Source organism: Archocentrus centrarchus, chromosome 4 (assembly GCF_007364275.1).
Source record: "Archocentrus centrarchus isolate MPI-CPG fArcCen1 chromosome 4, fArcCen1, whole genome shotgun sequence".
NCBI classification, from domain to species: Eukaryota; Metazoa; Chordata; class Actinopteri; order Cichliformes; family Cichlidae; genus Archocentrus; species Archocentrus centrarchus.
The window spans coordinates 25,296,462-25,316,266 of NC_044349.1; the positions used below are offsets into that span (position 1 = coordinate 25,296,462).

At 45.2% G+C, this 19,805-nt stretch overlaps 1 protein-coding gene across 1 annotated transcript in view; it reads left to right on the plus strand.

Moving 5' to 3' along the window:
* Nucleotides 1–372: 372 nt before the first annotated feature.
* The window catches only part of midn (midnolin), a 28,380-nt gene continuing 8,947 nt past the window's right edge, over nucleotides 373–19,805 (plus strand). Inside the window, exons 1-7 of the mRNA XM_030727142.1 lie at nucleotides 373–536; nucleotides 2,825–3,053; nucleotides 4,735–4,822; nucleotides 4,976–5,038; nucleotides 15,953–16,480; nucleotides 17,709–17,832; nucleotides 18,012–18,335. Of these exons, the coding sequence (XP_030583002.1) occupies nucleotides 461–536; nucleotides 2,825–3,053; nucleotides 4,735–4,822; nucleotides 4,976–5,038; nucleotides 15,953–16,480; nucleotides 17,709–17,832; nucleotides 18,012–18,335 (1,432 nt within the window). The 5' untranslated portion in view covers nucleotides 373–460. The remainder of the gene's footprint in view (nucleotides 537–2,824; nucleotides 3,054–4,734; nucleotides 4,823–4,975; nucleotides 5,039–15,952; nucleotides 16,481–17,708; nucleotides 17,833–18,011; nucleotides 18,336–19,805) is intronic.

The following is a 19,805-nucleotide window of genomic DNA, read 5'->3' on the forward strand; positions in this document are numbered from 1 at the left end:
GGTGCTTCATTTGTCTGTAGGCGTATAGGTACCGTTAAAACTGCTGAGAGCCGCTGCACTGACACAGTTGGATAGTTTTATCTGCTACGGATCCCACGTAGGAGCATTCTTTCCCACAGGCGACAGCAAGTTGTACTTGTTGGGCAGCAGGGAAACGAGGCCACCTTAAATCACATGCTGACATACGAAGAGCATTACTCTCCACCCATATCCGAGAAGAGTCAGTTAAGAGGAGTCTCACCTTTCTGACTACGTCCTTATCACCAAGTAAGACACCGGTGACCTGACAACACACGAAGGCATCTCGGAGCCCAAGTGTTCCTTAATGGCCAGGACTCCCCACGGGTCTGCAGCGTAACGACGTGCACGGGGCCGCCAGAGAATTTACTGAGACGTTATTGTGGATTTTCAAGTGTTTGGATTTATCTGAGAGTTTTATCGCTGTGTGGGTTTACTTTACATGCCAAAGCTGGGGGAACAGACGGGAGCACAGCCGACTTTTCCGCGAAGCTTTACAGTTTTCGCCACGGTAATTGGTAAGTTCACTTTTTATCTCGTCTGCGCTGTAGACGCGTGTTATGGGTGATGTGTTAGTAAAGTTTGACATGCGCTTTATGTGTTAGCAAGAAATTGATTAGAGACAAGTCAATTACGGATCGATGGGAGCGGATCAGCTGCTTGTGTGAGACAATTGCGCGTAAATTCTGGAGACAGCCCAATAGGTTTTTATTGACGACAGCAGAACGTCATTGTTCCTGTAAATTATAATTACTAGAAGACAGCAAATCGTTGTTAATTATGTCTGATTAGACAGAGGATTAAAAAGCTCATCAAAGCTTTATGGTGACTGCACTGCTCACCTAACGTAAATTCTATCGTTGAGCCTGTAGGGGAACAAGTTAATACATATTTAAAAAACAAACAAAACTTCATGTTCCAAAGTTAATATATTTATACGTGTATATAACAGGAGTAAACTATGAGTCGCTTGCAGGTTCTCCTTGTAAAAACTGATTACGTGGCCACTGGGTGGCGACCAAGTATCTTTTTACGGGAAAGCGTCTACTTCTGTCGGAAGAAACTGCAGAGGTGAACTCACTCTGTGTAGGCTTTAGATGGCCCCGGGCTATATGGTAATTTAAATGTTCTTAGTCTTTGTGTGTTGCTCTGGGTCTTTCTGTTACGGATATTGCTCATGACACTTATTGGTCACCTCAGACTTGAGAATTTGTGCAGCACCACTGCAGTCTCTCGGTTACATGCATATACCCGCAACTTACCTGACGAGATTAACCTACTCTTCTCCGGCGTGAATTTGCGTAGGATTCGCGATCACTTTAAGGGTTTCTGCCTGTTGCTGAGGTCAGGGGAAAGAGGATGGCGTCAGCACTATTAATGTCGTTGCAGTACATCTGATAACTTAGAGTAGAGGGATCTGGTCTGTATTCCCAGGGTTTAAAACTCGCTCGTCCACGCTAGTGATGTTGGTTGAGTATTCCGCTCTAATAAAGGAAATACAGAGAATCCTGATCAAAACTCTACTCTCTAGTAGTGTTAAAGGTTTAAAGTGAGCTGCATAAAGTTAAAATAAGTCTTTATTTGTACTGATTTCCGTGCGTGTATATTCACTCAATGTGACGCTGCCAAACATTTCTTCAGACTAAACATTTCCAGGATTAATGATTATTGCTATTTTCAGCCTGTTGCACTGTTTCCACACAAGGAGCGCCTTTAAACACGCGGCGTTTTTAGAGATGTGACCTGGCACAGATTAATACTGCCTCTGTAGCCTAAATATAATTAGGCTACCTCATAAAACCAGAATCCAGCCGTTAGTGGTCTATGATTAACGAATAGTAAACAATTCGTCATTTTTAGGGGACCTCTCTTTAAACCGTCCAGTAACCTGTAAAGACACACAAACCTCGGTTTAGCCACCACTGGCTAAGTATACTGTGGTATGGGCACATATTTTGCTCTGTGCTGTAATTTATTATGAATGGCCTAAACTTGCTTGCCCTCCACGTGGGTGTCGATCTCATCTCTCTATTGGCTGAGGTCATCAGCGTCCTGAAGGAGCTCTCCTGTGATTGGTCGGGCGGCTTCGGGGCTGTGGGCGTATTTTATCGATGGTGGAAGTGGGATACTTTGTGACAATGTTCATTGTCGATATTTCAGTGGGGCTGCCGTGGGTATGAGTGCGCAGCGGAGAGCCTTTTACTACAGCCGCACGAAGCTTTGCAGCTCCGGATCGTGTGTTCCATCATCCAAAGCCTGAAAAAGCTTATAAAACATCCAAAGGGATTTGTTATTATATATATATATATATATATATATATATATATATAAATTTTTTTTTTCTTTATCAGACCTTGGAGTTTTTGTTTTAAATGTAACTGCCTGCGTAAATGAGCGCCCATTACATTTTTTGCTGACCGCATACTTGCGTTTCTGTATGGCAATTGCCCATCTATGTAGCATTTCGAAAGACTTGCTTGCACGCTGGAAACGCAACAAAGAAAACGATCAGACGAAGGGAAACGCTACTCTTGTGTAGTTAATTTTCCTCGGGGGATATTCTCTTGCTATTGACCGGAGACACGACGGACTGGGTTTTATTCTGACTCGCGGAGAGCGAAAAAAAAAAAAAAAAAAAAAAAAAAAGACACCAAGAGGAAGCGAGAGAGAGCTCTCTGAATGCTACCTCTGATTTGCAAGGAGATCAAGGGACGGTAGTGGAAGCGACGGATCTGCTTCACTATCCTTCTCACCCTTTTCACACCCCGGCTCTGCTCGTCTTGTGTCCCCCCTTCTCTGAGCACAGGTTATCGGATGGACCAGCATCCCAGTGCCCGAAGCTGCACCAGTCGCGGGGCTTCGTCCTGCGAGGCCGTCCCGACTGAACCCTCCATGAATCTGTACATCCACTCCACCACCGGCACACGCTTCGAGCTCTCCCTGCCACTAGAGGAGACCGTGGAGGGACTGAAGAGGAGACTGTCGCAAAGACTCAAAGTACCAAAAGAGAGACTCGCTCTGCTACACAAAGAAACGTGAGTAAACCTGAAAGAAATGCATTTCACTTGAATTTGTTTACTAAAAGTGGTGTTTTGTTATAGGAACATAATTACGTATACTTATTTACGTGTTTGTGTTAAAGGGCCAACCGGTACTTCAGACTCTCTGTACTATGCGCTGACATCATAAGCCGTAATGTCTAGGATAATCCGCAATTTAAAATGTGCACAAACCGACTTGAGGTGCATCCACCTCCGGGGTCGAGGTAATATTTTTCAAACTATACTTTAACTGGTTAAGCTCTCTGGAGCCTTGGAGGCAAAGATATGCATGCTTTGGTGATCGATACATTCAAGGAAACTATTGACCGTGAGGGTGCACAATATCGGAATTGTGCACTGGGACTCACCGGTCACTGGAACAGTATTGACGAGGCAATCTGCAGACTTGCATTGATTCATCCCCCCTTCTTATAAAAACTGAAGCATGACTGAATTGCTAATGCCGTGTGACTCAAACGTGTTACACATAAATGAATAAAGTTACACAGACTTGGTAACCTTGAATTTATTCATACTACTATTACACAGGTACACAATGTTCATCTGTGATGTGGTGTTGTACTGAAGGTGGATGCATCTTGTGGTCGGAGGTGAATGCAAGTGTGCAGTTGCGTGATAATAGCCAGTAGCTTTAGAAGAATAACAGCAGTTTGTGTGAGGGCTTGGAAAATGCTGCTTTAAAAGCACGTTAAGGCAGAGCTGCATGGGCGAGAGAATAGATAAACTCTTTATTATTTAAATGTAACCTAAAGCATTATGCAGCTCTGAAATGAATCAGGCACAGGTTAAATGAGCTCACAATAGTGCAGGTGGTGTTATGCAAAAAAGAAAGGGGGGGGCTTTAGTACATGCAAACAGTCAGCATTGTTTTCAGCCCCCATCCCCTCCCACCCATTTTAATCACCCAATAAATCACATCATCCTTTAAAACCTGAAAACCCCTTTTTAATCCTCTCGTGCGCCTCAAACTGTAGACCTACAGCAAGTCGAGGCTGACGGCCTTTGTTCAGCTGCATAGCATGAGATTTGGGTCATGCCTATAGAGCAGGCTGTCCTAAACATCCTTCACTAACCTAAAACAGACGGAGGGCCAGACACGGGTATGAGTGTTTCATTGTGCATCATTTGGCTCTGTGGTGAAGCGCTCCTGTTCTGCACTAAACATGAAGCAGTAAAGCTCTGGAAATGTGTTCTGTATCATGTGGTTAAAGTTTCATAATTACAGATACAGCCTGCAATGTAATGCAGGTTGGCTGAGAACTATGCCCATGCAATATTAGCAATAGTTGTCATTCTGTGCATTTATTCTTTTACCTATTAAAAATATTGTGGTTTTGGTTTCTGCATGGAGTATTTCTTCCTCATTTATGCAACTGAAATTGCCAAAAAAAAAAAAAAAATCCTTACTTCCACTTAGGCAAGTGGCAGTGGTGCCAAATATCCACTGCAAGCAGTTGTCAAGCTCTACTATACTCGAAATTGAAATATGACAGCCCAATCAATATTTCTTTTTCATGGAGCTTTTCACCCACAGCTCTTTTCCAAACTAGTTTTGAAGTCTGTCTGCACCCCCTGGCTGAAGGGTGTTTGTATGTCTGAAGAGAGAAGATATTGTCAGCACAGTCTAATTATCTTGTTCGCTCTAACCCTGCAGGCGACTAAGTTCAGGCAAACTCCAGGATCTAGGCATCTCGGATGGGAGCAAGTTAACACTTGTGCCAACAGTTGAAGCAGGATTAATGGTATGGGTTCACTTTGCTGTGAATTTATTTTAGTTTGGAGTCCAAATCTATAGAAGACATTTGAAACATTTCATGTGCTTCACTTAGTATTTTTTTTTCCCTCCTAAGTTTTAAAGTTTTTTTGTTTTGTTTTTTTTTTTTTCCCCCATGCAGTCTCAAGCATCAAGACCAGAACAGTCAGTAATGCAAGCTTTGGAGAGTCTAACAGAAACTCAGGTAAGGATTTTTGTGAGTGTGTTTGTGTGTGCACGTGTGTGTGTGTTGACCCTACGTTAAAGCTGATAAAGCAAAGTTAGTGTCCTGCAACTTAAACTGAGCTTCAGACGTTTTGTGTGGATATTTGCATTATGGGCAAAGAAGGTGGTAGCTTCGGTAAAGCACAGAGCAACACCCAGATATGGCAGAGAGGGAGATGAGATGAGCCGGCTGCGCAAGCCTCTTTGCTTGTCTAATCTCAGCCTCTTAAACAAGCCAAGCCAAGCTAGACAACCAGTGTGAGCTGTTAGAACATAATAAGCAGCAACACCCTCTTGTATCCTAGTAACATCTGTGATACTGTGTGTATGTGCATGCACAGCCCTGTAGGAAACTAGGGTGGACACCACACAAGAAAGGCTTATTTATGTGCTGCTGAGAGGGCCAGCACTTACTTCCATCTTTCTGTTTTCACCTTTATCTATAATCTCTCTCCCCTCCTTCTGTATTTCACGCTCTAACTGACAGACGCATGTACACACACGCGCACACACACACACACACAGGCAATCTTCCAGGAAGTGTGCTGTGGCTGCATGGAGACTGATTGTAGTCTCACTCACTCATAAACAGAGTGCTGGATCATCAGATGACAGGCTTCTCACTCAGTATTAGCATAGGGTTCCTGGAAGCCTAGTATGCGTGCACAGGCCAAGTGGGGGCCTACACCCTGTGCTTGCACTGAAACAGTTTTGTAGGCCTGCTTAAGTACAGTATGTATTTGAGTCATAGTGGCATGACTCACCAAAATGATCAATAGTAAGTGTGAAGTTTTAAAAAAAAAAAAAAAAAAAAAAAAAAGTCTCTGCTGGCCAGAGAGAAACTGAGCGAGAAGAGAGGCGATAAGGCCGAACGCTCGCAGACAACAGTGACGTATGACACACTTTGCAGCTGACTGACTGACTGACTCAGATCAACTTCCTTTTGTGCAGTTGGGCAACAATGAGATGTACGTAAGCTGTGCGCTACTGACTGATGTCAAAACAGTACAAGTTGGTGAAACAATAACACTGATGTAAGGCGTTAACTGGAACTCTTAACGGTGGTTACATCCTGAAGAATTTGCCTGATGCTGTGCGTTTAGTCGAATAATTATCAGATGTGGGCTGTTCAGAGATAGCAGTGTGTGGTTCATTATGGCTTCTTGCCCTGCTGATAATTTTATGGTGGAAATCCTAACCGTGTGTGTGTGTGCGTGTGTGTGTGTATGTGTGTGTGAACTCAGCATGCATCTCGTAGCACTGACAGCAGATGACTGCATGTGTGTAGGTGTGTGTAAGTGGATGTGTGCATGTCTGTTACTGGATATGTGTGCATGTCACACTGTAAGTGGGCTGGAAGCAAGCCTTGCCCATCATGTGGTACGCCTTTGCTGGGTAGTCAAGAGTGACTGTCATTTTCACCAGAGGCAGATGATAATTCAACCGCCAACCCAGAGGAGGAGATCTCGCACTCCGCCTTCCTGTACAGCTTCTTGTCCATGTAACCTTATTATACTTAGATTTGTTATGAGTCAGGTGCTTGCGTTTTTCTCAAGAACTGCTTACCACACATACCACTTTTGCATACATATTTATTTCACTGTAAATGGTAATCTGACAGCTTGCTATAGAATGAGTAAAGGGCAAACAGACCAATATCACAGTGAAATATTAAAAAAAAAGGCGTAAAGCTGCTTTAGTGTGTTTATATCCACAGAAATTGATTCTTCTTTATAATTCATGAAACGAAATGGAATGATATAGATTGCGGAGAGATTACAGATCTGTGTAAGATTAGAAAATAGGAACACAAAAGCTTTCCCTCATTTCCTCTCTCCTCTCTAACTCTGGGGCTATCAAAAATCAATCAATGCACTTAGCCCTTAAAAGTGTCTGACGCGATAACTGATATGCCCATGCACCCAAAAATAGCCTGAGGGTGGTATGGGGGAGTTAGAAAAAAAAAAAGAAAAACCAAAGACGAGTTGGGTGTAAACCTCTGGACCCCTAATAATCTATCACCCCTCCAAATATTTTGGTCATGAAAGGTCTTATTTCCAGATTGGATTCCAGGCTGGTCTGAGAAGATCACCTTATGTCTTCTCATTTATCGACATTGTGAAGACGTCTGCAGCTAGCAGGTTGCTAGCCAAGAAACCATACAGAGTGTGAGAGCCTCTGAGGGCTGTTTTAGGCTTTTGTGGCATTAGTTTGAGGGGGAAAAAATGTTATATGGAAATTCTGCCCCAGCAATGATTAAAATGGTATTTTTCCCCCCTTCCTTTGCTTCATCACCCTCTCTTGTTTCTGCTTAGGAGCTCTCCTAGGGAACTATAATTTATATGTGCTGTGGTTTGCAAGTCCGGCTAGCTGCCTCACTTTGACCGTGATGGCTGGCTTCTTTAGCAAGGACAATCATGGCTGCCTTAATTCCTCCTCTGGCATCCTGCTAGACTTTTTGCATGACATCTAAGCTGTATTAAGCCACTGCCTCCTGACAGCTCATCAAAATACAGTTGCCTGCACTACTCACTACTCTTTTCTCATTCTGTCTGCTAAATAGCGGCTGTGTGTACAGCTTATATTTGCAGTCATACACGGGCGCGCGCGCGCGCACACACACACACACACACACACACACACACACACACACACACACACACACACACACACACACACACACACACACACCAAATTGAAAGGATATATTTAAGAGGATTTCTGGTCATGAGAGAATGGAAAAAAATGTCTGAGCCTCGTTGTAAAATAAATGTATACTTATATGACAAGCAGTGAAATCAATATTTACTCTTTCTAGGCACATGTAGACAGAAACAACAGCTCTTCATCTACCGAGTTTGGCATTTGACAGAAACAGATTATGTCCTTCTTAACACACAGGGACTATTTGCACATTGATGCTAGACACCACCACCAAATTGCCCTTCCCCCATGCAGCCACCTCTTTGTTCCCATCTTAAAGCATGAACACCAAACTGGCTCAGCTCACAAACCATCAAACATAAGGCAATGATTAGTCACCTTTTCCACTTCAGAAAGCCTGGGCAAGCACAAGGTTGGACAATCATTTACTTGAACCCGCTCCCTAATCAGTCCTTTTAGCTTATCTCCTTGCAGTGCAGTCTGAGCTCCAATGGACTCTTGGATGTGACATAATAATTTTGTGTAAGCTTTGATGGTGATGTCAATTCTGAGTGTGGCAAAACGATATAAGTCATGTAACTATGGATCATTGAGACCAAAACAGTGACAGGATTGGATGGAGCCAAGATGGTTGCTGTGTTGCTGTTTGCTCTATCTATAGGGTGATTTTTTTATATTTATGGTGATGTATGAGAGAGCAGCTTTTTGTTGGCTCACTTCTTAATTTAGGCAATCAGCTCTATGCTATGTACTATGCCCACCACCCTGCCAAAAATGCCCTTGAGATAAGTCATACAGGTGCAGTTCCTGTGGCCAGGATACGTACAGAGGTATGGGCCATCCTAAAATGACTAGTTCCTTTGGGGTGGGGGGTGGGTGGGGGTGAAGCACCCTCCCTCCCCCAAAATAAAAAAACAAAACCGCCTAATGGGCTTCAAACTCCAAAATCCCATTGAGTGCATACTGGTTTCAAAATCGATGCACAACCCAGCTGGAGTGAGGCTCAGCAGGCTGCAGATTGACAAATTTTGCCTTGAACAGTAACACAGATTGCTTCAGGAGGAGGCTGTGTGTTGCCGTTCCACATGTCCCAGGGGAATACGCTGTTACATATCTGCTCTACTTTTCTCGCTCCCACCGACAAGCACCTCCTGTCCTCGTGCGCTCCCCCACCCCCCTCCTCTTCCTCAGGCCAGGATACTGCACGGTTTTGTCTTTGTGTCTATAAGCAGACAGATGCAAACTAACAGGCTCTAACAATCTGTGGGGAGTCACCTCGGGGTCACCCTTTCCTTATTTCCTCTGCTAGCCTTCCCTCAGGGGTTGCCACAGTGGGCCTGACAGGTGGATGAGGAAAGAAAGGGAGAGCTTTGCACAAGTCATTCGGTAACATGTCTATTTGTGTTTGTGTGGTTAAGTCCTATTGGTTTGAGACAGCAGGAAGGAAAGCTACACAAAAATGAAGAAATACAGGAAAGATTTGATGGAACAAGAAAACTGAAGATAAGGGGAGTAGAGGCTACTAGAAAAGGAGACAAATGAACTTTTACCTGTGCACGTCTTTGTCTCTGTATACGACTATGTGTAAAACAGCTCAATGCACACGGTCAATGTTTCTCATTGCAGCCCCGCACCCGGCATGTCACCTTATCTTGATGCCAGTTAATCAGCAGGATTGACACTACTGGAAATCATTGGGGAGTAATTGTATTGAGGATTTGGGAGAGCAAAGAATTGAAAAATGACCAAGTCTGTCTGTTGGTCAATATGAAGGGGTTCCTCCCCTTCTATAGCCCCCAGCTCCTCTGTCCTTTCACTGCCATTGAAATGAAGGCTTTTTATATGCATGCAGCTTAAGAGATGGAGTCTTTGCTCTTTAGAATGGTAATTTGCTTTATTGTAACCTAAATGAAAGCTACAGAAATTAATTTTGTTGCTGAATTTGTAAATCAAATCGTGTATGGAATAGAAAAAAAAACAATACAAAACAATGCTGATCTAAAGGCCTTTTCAGTCCCTCCTCGTGCAAATCCTGGCCTTGAAAATTGCATTAATAGGCTGATCGTGCAGTATTTTTGCACCTGTGTAATCCCCTTTGTGATGCTTAAAATGCATAGTAGGAGGGGAAGTGCTGGGATGGGTGGAGGGAATCAAGGTGTGCTGTGGGGCAGTCAAAAGGGAGCTGGATTTTGCAGGGAATTTCATTGTCCTATTATGTGTATTCATCTCGCTGCATGTGTCTATGTGGGTGTGCGCATGTGCCAACATCCATTTTTAATGTTTCTCTTTGTATGCTCCATCGTTGAGCGACCAGGGGAGACTTCTTTCTCCATTTTTGAGTCGTGACCGTCATTGTTTTCCATTCCCTGGCGATGCAGTGCTTTTGTGATTCAAGTAGCAAGCATCGTGACTAGTGGGGCTACTGTGTGGGAGGATGGAGGCCAGGAATATCACATTCGATAGCCACTACCAAGACTAATGAAGTCAATGCTACTAGGCATATGCTGCTGTTGACAGAGAGATGCAGGGGGCAAAAGAGTCAGGTCATTTCAGTTAGTCTGGCAAAAATGTAATGAGGAAATGGGAAATTTTCTGGAAAAAAAGAAAAAAAAAAGGCAGTATTTTTGCACCATCACCGTTGGGATTACTTACCGCCTTTTTGTTATCGTTCCTCCATCTGTTACAGAATCCCTACACCTCTCCTGCCTCTTCATTTCCCCAGACCCACTTCATTTATCTCAAAAAGATGTGATGCTGCTTCTTTCTTTATTTGTGCTGCTTCGTGTGATGTTGTTTTTCCAAGTATCCACAAATTTGTCTCACTGGGTACAGAAAATGCTGTGAAGTTGTTCTTTGCCAGCACAGGATCCTGATTAAATTGTATTAATCAGCTGGTGTAAATGGCTTTCAGTGGCATGGGAGGAAAGTGAACAGCAGGGGAACAAGTAAGTGAAAATTTCTTTGGTATTGCTTGGCTAACCTGAACTGGATCTAATGCGTGATAGCTGGAGGTTGAGAGGCTTGCATGTACTTATGAATATGCTCAGTTTTGCTGGCCAGTTGTTGGCACACTTGTAGTGTGAGGAGCGGCTTTTGCCGGAACCTGATCATCTTGAACTTTGCCATTCTGATCTCTCCTTTCACAGAGCCGATCATATTAGGTGACGGCCAGCTGTTCCTCTTTTACTGCACTCAGCCCCCTCTGTTTCTTATCAGGTACTGTTACAGATGCCTATCTTTCTAATGGTGCCTTTGAAGACCCCCCCCTCCCCCTCCCCATGCTGCCTTTAGGATTTGGGGCATGATGCAAGTCATTGATTTTTTTTTTTTTTCCCCCTCCCTTCTCTCTGTTGAGAGCCTTTTATTGCATCTTTAGCTGGTGTGTGTCTGCCCAAAGATTATCAATAGTGTCCTGGTGCGATCAAAACATTTAGGTCGATAGGCAGGTTAATAAGCCGCTTTTGAACCATAACTTTCACCTAGCAGTCCGACAGGTGAGCAGCTGCACTGGAACCAGAATATGGCTGGAGAAGACGACTTCCTCCTCTTGCAGCTTCTCCCTCTCCTCCCCCGCCTGTCCCGCCTTCCAATCCTCTATCCTCTTTTCCCCAGCACAAAGCTGCTCAGTTGTTCATGAATGTCAGCTCAGTGCTGGCAGCACGCTCTATCTTTTCCTCTCTCTCTTCACCCGCCCTTAGACTCTCAGCCTCTCTCTTCCTCCCTCACTCCTTATCTCCCTTCCTTAGTTCGCTTAGTGTGCAAAGGAAGAACGACTGCAAATGAGTTCCTTGAACCACAGGGACCCCAATAAATAAAACTGTCAGCCAGAGATGTCGAAAGGGAAGAGAAAAAAAAAAGAGGGAAGGAGCCAGAGGCACACTCTCACTGAATATTTCATCACCCACCACCACCACCACCACTACTCTGACACCCTACCCTCATTGCCAGCATCCCCATCCCCCCTTACCATCCTTGTTCCCTCGCTCTTTCATGCCATCCTCCCCCCTCTTCTTCTTCTCCTCCATCTTGTCTCCACCCCTCCTCGCCCAGCTGCCCCTTATCATTTTCTCTCCTATTACTGCATAGCAACCAAAGTATCCTACAAACCTCCCGGACTCTAACAACTAAAACAAAATGGCTGAGAGGACTGGTTCTGGGGTCACTTGTTAAGAGAGGTGGCAGTGATGGGTACTAAATGGAAGAGCACTTTTTCAGTGCCTGTATATCACTAAAGAACCTTGCCCATGCAGTTTCTGGTGAGTATAATCAACCATGTTTGGCGTCATTAAATATACACCTTGGTTTTTAGGCATGAGCTCCTTTTCGCCCACTGTGGCTACATTAGAAAGAGTGCACTGAGGTGCTGGCTTCTTTCTGTCTGCCTTAATACAAGAAAGTGGCGCCCTCCACTCTCCCTGTCTTATGGCTCTTGAACCACAGCAGAGAACCTAAGATGCTTTCATAAAGGACTGGAATTTGTTCAGTATTCTGCGAAGAGCAAGGTGGGAAAAAAAAAAAAATGGAGGTCTGTTGCAGACTTAAAGACAAGCTATGAAGCACTCTTTTGTTTGCCTGTGATGTTCCACAAAGCGCTATCTGGTGTTTGTCTTGACGTCAATGGTAGCCAGCCACATTGGCTGTCTTGGCTGTGCTCCTGAGAGCAGACAGGCATGTTTGGACTGGAGCTGAGCTGCTAGCCGAGACCTCTGGGAATCATTCGCTAGCCAGCTCTCTAGCAAGACAGAGCCCCCCCCCCCAGCAGCACACACATATATGCACTCTCTAATGTGCTCCCTCCCCTTGTTTCTCTCATAGTCTCTGTCCGTCTGGAAGAGGCTTGTTGTTACACGATCACTCTCGCCAATCTAGCCTCTGGCAGGCAGGCAGGCCGCACTGTATCATCCTCCGCCTCCTCCCTTCCCTCAGGAAACGGGCCCTATTTCAGGTGTTCCACTCCACAGCTCCCGGCTCCCAGCTACACAAGCTGTTCGCCCTCCTTTTCGGGAATCGTCAGGGAGACAGCGTGTCAGCTGAAAACGATATAGCTGTTAGTTTGGACGAGTGGAATTCCACACCTGAATATCTAGCTTTGATCCCCCCCCCCCCCAGAACATTATCAGAAAGCATCAAATTAACCACAAATATGAGAGTGACTGCTAAGATTATAGTAGTTGAGATGTCCCCTGTCATTTTCCTCGCAAATGAGACGCCTGTGTTTGTGTGGGTTTGTGGCCTTTTAATTTCTTGCCTAAAGAAGAGGTTCTGGTGGGTGGTGTGTGTATGTATGGAGACCCCATATGAGTCACATGCATGGTTACACACATTTTTAGCTCGCGTATACATGTGAAGGTTCGTGTGAGCAACTTCTAAATTGACTTTATGAGTCAACGACTGAGACTCTGAGACCTGGAGTGACAAAAATCAACTGGAGGCGGGAAAAGAAGGAAAAAAGGTGTGAGGAAGCAAGCTTGCTTCTCTCGCAGGCTAATTTGAAGCCTGTTATGTGGTGTTGGGAGCTCAGTAGGAGTACATGAATTCTATCTTGTGGTTTTGAATAATCCACACTAGTCATTATAAAGGTAATCAAGCCTCCTCTCTGTTTCTCTTGCTGTCATCACAGTTGGTCTTGTTCTCTCACTTTCACTGCATGTGCTTGTGTTTATGTGTGTATATACAAATATATAATATACATACAAAGAAAAACTGTGATAAAGCAAAGATCCTGTTCAAACTTGGATCTTGGCATCTTGGATGTTACTTTCTGGAAGGAAATGGAAGTAGAGTGTTGCAGTCTCCTTTGGTTTCAGCCTACAAATTAGAAATTCTTTTTTTGTCATTGCACATTTCCGTGCAACAAAACGATGTTGACCCCATGACATTCACTCTGACTAGCTGTGGCGGTACCCAAAGTCATGGAGCCCCCCCCCTTCAAATCATAGATTTGAGCAACAGACATCTGTTTAGCAGTAGTTGCAATTACGCTGCAGATAGAATCAGATCCGTGCAGGGGCATTAAACCTGATCTCACATGGTTTTTCTGGAAACGAGATTCTGATGCGACGTGTGAAATGCAATCTGTTTCCACTGGACGTTGACTCAGCCTGAATATATTTGGATACAGGATCAGAAGTCTAAAACAGATACCCACAGGGGTGTCCCCCCCTAACCCCCCTTTACCTTCCTCCCCACCTTCTATACATTGGGTTGACAATGTCCCTTGGGACTTTTGATTTTGTATGCATGCCTGTGTGTTGTGGGTTAGCAAACTGTCAGCACTTTCTCTTGATTGCTGTCAGTCACAGACACAGTCAGTGTCTCCTCCCCCTCTTCTGGTCTGTTCTTCATCTCTCCCCCCACCCACGTTTTGGACTTGGCCTCCCCATTAGGTCTCAAACACATGCACACCTCTTCTCCTGACCTTTTATGTATGGAGTTTCCTAGCAATGTCACATGTAGCCCCCCTGCGCTGTTCTCCCCTTCACACCCCACCTCGGGTCTGCTGAGTGTATTGCCTCACCACGATGGGGTAATCGTGGTGAGGGAAGATCGTGTCAATAAGCCATTAGTGGCTGATTTTTTTCATTCTGAGGAGGTTGAGTTTCAGTTTATCTAGCAGCCTCTTTTATTCTGATTTTTGCTGCTTTAGCCATTGATTATTTACAATTTGAGCTGTAGCCATCAGATCATCCCAAGCCCCTCGTCCTTTCACCTGCCCCTCCTCTCCCTTCATCCTCTTTTTCCACATCATGTCAATACCAATGTGCAAAGGTCACCCTGGCAACAGAGAGGCAGCGGTCGATAAAGAAATAAATAAGCAGAAGAAAAGAGAGAGAAGTGATGGAGGGCAGAGCCTGGTGATTCAGAGGGTTAACTACAGGCGAGCATCTTAGAAGCACACTTCAAATGCTGTACTGTCAGGGGGAGAGTAAGGCCTTGTGTGGATTTTTTTTCTCCTCTGTGCTCTTTTTTTTTATCATTCTCTCCATCTTCCATAGTCCTTGTGTCCTGTTCTGCTCTTGTGTAGCTTTTCTTTGCTCCTTCTGTCTCCTCCCTCCCTCCTTCTCTGGGGACCAAAATCACACATGCAGTGGGGATTGTTTAAACCTTTTTGGACAGGGGCGTCACTTTGTATTTGCTAGTGCTGGCCATTCCAGCTTGTTTCTATTTATAGAGAACCTGAGTCATTATTGCTGAGTCTTCAAGGCCCAGTGACACTTTCTGGCTCCTGTATCACACTCACTTGGAAAAAAAAAATCAAAATAATAATAAAGAAAAAAAGTGTGTGTGTGTGTGTGTGTGTGTGTGTGTGTGTGTGTGTGTGTGTGTGTGTGTGTGTGTGTGTGAGCGCGCGCGCGCGCACATCACACCACACAGACATTGCCTGGACTTCAGCAGCAAGTGGCAATGCACAGCATGAGAGCCACAGTCATACAAGAGGAGGATAACAGAAGTTTTGTTATTTAGTGTGAATCTTCCAGCCAAGTCGTGACAACTCTGTACGTGTGTGTGTGTGTGTGTGTGCGTGTGTGTGTGTGTGTGTGTGTGTGTGTGTGTGTGTGTGTGTGTGTGTGTTCATCCAGGCCTTGGGTGGGTCACTAAAGGCCTCCACACTTGGCTCCAGTTAGCCATTGCCACTGCTCCAAAAATGGGCAGAGCTTCCTGATCCACAGACAATTGACTATGTTGTGTTTGAGATGCGAGGGGGGGGGGGGTATATTTCCTGAACGTGGGTCTGATTTTTCAGGCTACGGGCCAAGCAGAAGGGTGGCCTTTGTCTTTGAGCTGAATGACACTGCTGACTAAGAACAGACTGAGTGGCAATGGGGAGCAAGCAATAGTGGGTTCTGTGTGTGTGCGTTTTCCACTAGCTCTCCCTATCATTGCACCCCAAAGGAAGTAAATAGACATCTGTTGCAGGCTAGTGTTTGACTGCACGATGGGTTTATGTGGTGTGTCTGTGTCTCTGTGAGAGGAGAAGCTCAAAGAGCTGTTGTGTGCACTTTAACTGCCATCCATGGCCCAGATTGTTCATTTACTAAGAAAGAAGTCCGTATGCATGGGGAGGCTTTCTCTTTCCATAATTTTAGTGAGAACAGTTGTAAATACCAGAGTGCCATTAAACCCATGTATTAAAGTTAGACTTTGTCATGTGGCTAAGCTGTGTTGATGATATATATATAAAGACAAACACTTTTTCACTTTTTTTTTTTTTTTTTTTTTTGAACAATAGGTCAGTGACTTCCTGTCTGGCCGCTCCCCCCTCACCTTGGCGCTGCGTGTAGGTGATCACATGATGTTCGTCCAGCTCCAGCTGGCGGCGCAGCAGTCTGGCGGTCCCCAGCTCCAGCACAGGCACCTCATCACCCGGGGAAACGCAGAGGGACAGCCCCGGGTGCCCCACACTCACCCGCACTCCCATCAACACCCCCACCATCCACATAATCACCCCAGTCCCCACTTGTCCCATCCTCACCCTGTCCCTTCCTCCCCCTCTTCCCCAGGCTCCCCTTCTTTTCCCCTGCCCTCCACACACCACCAGCCCCTTCCTCCCATGTACCACCAGTCGCCCTCCTCTGCTCACTGTAGCCCCCCTACTCCTCCACCCCACTCGCCTCGCCCATCCCACATCCCTGGGGCTCTTTTCCGCTCGCCCGCTCATCATCATCACCACCACCACCACTACCACCAGCCTTCCTCAGGCCAACCCAGCCACGACATCGGCCAGGTCAGCCCTGTAGCCCCAGTCCTCTGCCCTGAGGTAAGCTTAAAAAAATATTCTTAATACTTCATAAATATGTTTTGTGTTTGTACCACTTCTACATTGTCATCAACAAGGAAAAAAGAAAAATGGTCTATAATATGATTTGCTATTTGTTCATAAAGATGTTAGAAATAAAAAGGATTCAGTGCTAAAGTAGAGTCTGTGATAAAAACGATGGAGTGGATGGGTTATGACCATTTGACCCAAGTGCCATGCTCACAACTAAATCATTCTCCATTAAATCAATTAGATTAATGAGATATCCTTGTAGCATGAGGGTGAACCCGTGGTTTAGTCAGCTCTAGAGAAGCTTTACACATGATGCACGTGTGTGTCTGTGTGTGTGCGTGCGTGTTTTCAAACCACAGTCCATTTGCTCATCACTGGAGTGCACTGTGCTTCCCAAAAACATGTAAACAAGCCAACACACATACACCATGAGAACACAGCATTCGTATGACCTTAGCCTTTCCAGGGTAAAGAGTGGTGGGCTAAAATTATAGGAGCAAAACTATTCCTCTGTTGTCATTTGTCTTTCAGCATTATGCTCATTTGTTCAACTTGGGATTCATGAACAGCTGCACATACATGCAGAAACACACTTAGTTTGGCTTGAGGAACACAACTGTTTAGAGTTTCTGTACCTCCTCGAGCTCTAGCCTGTGAAAGGTGAATAGTGACCAAATATCAGCGAACTGTGTGGGAGAGATGGTCCACAACCGGAAAAACAAGGAGACAGGCCAATTTAGTAGTGAGAAAACTGATATGGCTGTTCCTCATCAGGCTTTCACACGCATGACAAAAAGACACACACGCAGAGCTTTCTCTGGGTTTCAGTTTCGCTTTCAGATCTCAGCTGAGTAATCCAAGTTAAGCCAAGGTGAAGTTGTGAGGTGACCATGTTTAGTTTGATCACTGTTTGAAGTAACCAAATACCTTGGGTCTTTAGATGTATGGCATGGCAGCAAGCTCAAGTTTCATGTTTTCTGGAGTTTCTTCTAACCATCAGCCTTAACTGCAGAGGTTAATCACATAGTGCAAATAGTAGTTACACCCTAAAGTAGAAGGTCAAAGTCACTGACAGAGGTTCTGAAACTGTGGTTTCAAGTTTTCACAGCTCATGTGAGATGTGAACATTTTGACTCTTAAAGATTGTATGCCCTTGTGTCCTTTTTTTTTTGTCCAAAAGCATCACTGCATGCTCCATTTTTTTCCCCCCCTCCAGGCTAACTGCAGCACCAACACCCCCAACAGTGGCACCAGTTCCTCGCCACGTTCCCGTAAACCCGGCGCCATCATTGAAAGCTTTGTCAACCATGCTCCCGGAGTCTTCTCAGGCACCTTTTCAGGTGAGAAGCCACAGAGCTCATAATTGACTTATTTCTACCTTATCCACAGTCTTCTCTGTCAGGTCTTAAGAGTATTTTGTAGATACATTTTGTGTGTGTGCACGTGTGTAACTTTAATTGTTTAAAACCCAGTATATACCATGTAATAATATTGTGGCCTGTTTTGTGCTCTCTCGCAGGCACTTTGCACCCTAACTGCCAGGATAGCAATGGGCGTCCCAGACGGGATATTGGTACCATCTTGCAAATTCTCAATGACCTCCTGAGTGCCACACGCCACTACCAGGGCATGCCCCCCTCCCTCACCCAGCTTCGCTACCAGACTCAGTGCGGTTCGCCCACTTCTCCATCCCCCTCGCCACCTCCCTCACCTCCAGTTGCTGGCATGACGGGCCTCTCTGCCAAAGCTACCTCCGTGCCCACCAGCAGCCCGAGCAGCCCTCCTCCAGCTCTCCATCCACTCGTGCAGTGCGAGAGCCAGATCCGCATGTGCAAACCCCCTGGTGAGTGACTCCATTCCACTCCCCCTCTGCACATACAAACATGTCATGAACACAAACAAAAACACCCCCTCACACATTAAGTCATTGTGCATCCCTTAAAGCCCTTATGGAGCAGATGTTCCTGCAGTTGCCACAGCTTTGGAGGAGTGCGTGTGTTTGTGTGTGTGTGTGTGTGTGTGTGTGTGTGTGTGTGTGTGTGTGTGTGCGTACGTGTGTTAAATTACATGCAGTTTAGACCCAATCATTTTACTGAGTTCTGCGTTCGCCTTGCAACCCTGCTGAAGAGTTCACTGTCATCTTTGTCTTTCTGTTTCTTTTCTCATATCACATCATGTTTAGCTCAGTTCTGCTGGGATGCTTTTACATCATTGTCTTCAAGTGCTTATTTTCATCTCTAAAATACTGACAAAACGAGAACAGAAAAGTCAGATTAAAGAACAAAAACAGTCATGCATATATGTCTCTGGAGTTTTGAAGCAGATGAGAGAAGAGGAAGAGAGTGGAGGGGGGTGGGGGGTAGGGAGGTGAGGGGGCTTCTTAGTAATGCAATACTAGCTTCTCCAGACCTGTTCAGTCAGGCTTCGCTTGTCAGGCAATGGAGGTGGCTTTGTTTTTGTGAGCTGTGGAGATAGGTTTACCCCTTCAAGCCTGGGCTGGGCTATGTTTATATTAGAAGAGGTTTTGGGTGATTTAACCTACCTCTTAAATAAAGGCTGCAGCCTGGGCATGTGCAAACCTCCACGTACCCCTGCTTGAGTGTTTGGCCGAGGCAGGTGCTGGTGTTCAGATGATGCCATTTAGGGACTGGGCTGGGATGTTTTAAAACCTCCTTTCCTTACAGCGACACAGGATGTTGTGTGTCAAACAGATGTCCAGAGCTGATAACATCCAGTCAGCATTGTAAGCTTGGAGTGAGTCGGCAGAGAAAAACAACATTGTCCTCTGCTGCCTCCTTATCTCAAGCTAGTCTTTAGTGGACTGCTACATTTTCACAGAATTTACCAGCAGTTGTAGAATAGTCTTCTGGGGAGGATCCTAGAAATCAGCAATTAATGTTTAATGTTTTCTCCTGTTTGAAAAAGCGAGAGTGTCCATTTCTATTGTTGTATTCTGGCTTTGTTCCTTGTTTTATGACCTTTTGTTGCAAGCAGAATGAAGTATTTCAGTTGTAGCTTCTAAACACAGACTCGCTGGGGATGTCCAGTATTCCACCGCATCACCCTGAGTGCCCTTAAAAGTGTTCACTGAACAGTTGGAATAACACAGCCTTATTTTCCTAACTCAGGAACGACCTTTCCTTCACTGCCCCCCACCTACATGCTCACCCCACCCTTCCCTTCTTCTCCCACTCTTGTCTTTTCTCCTCATCTGCACTCAACAGCCCATGCCACTGCCCCCCCCCAAACCCCAATTTGCTATCCAAAAACAGTCTGTGAAATCCATCTCTCTGTCATCCTCCTAATCACCCCC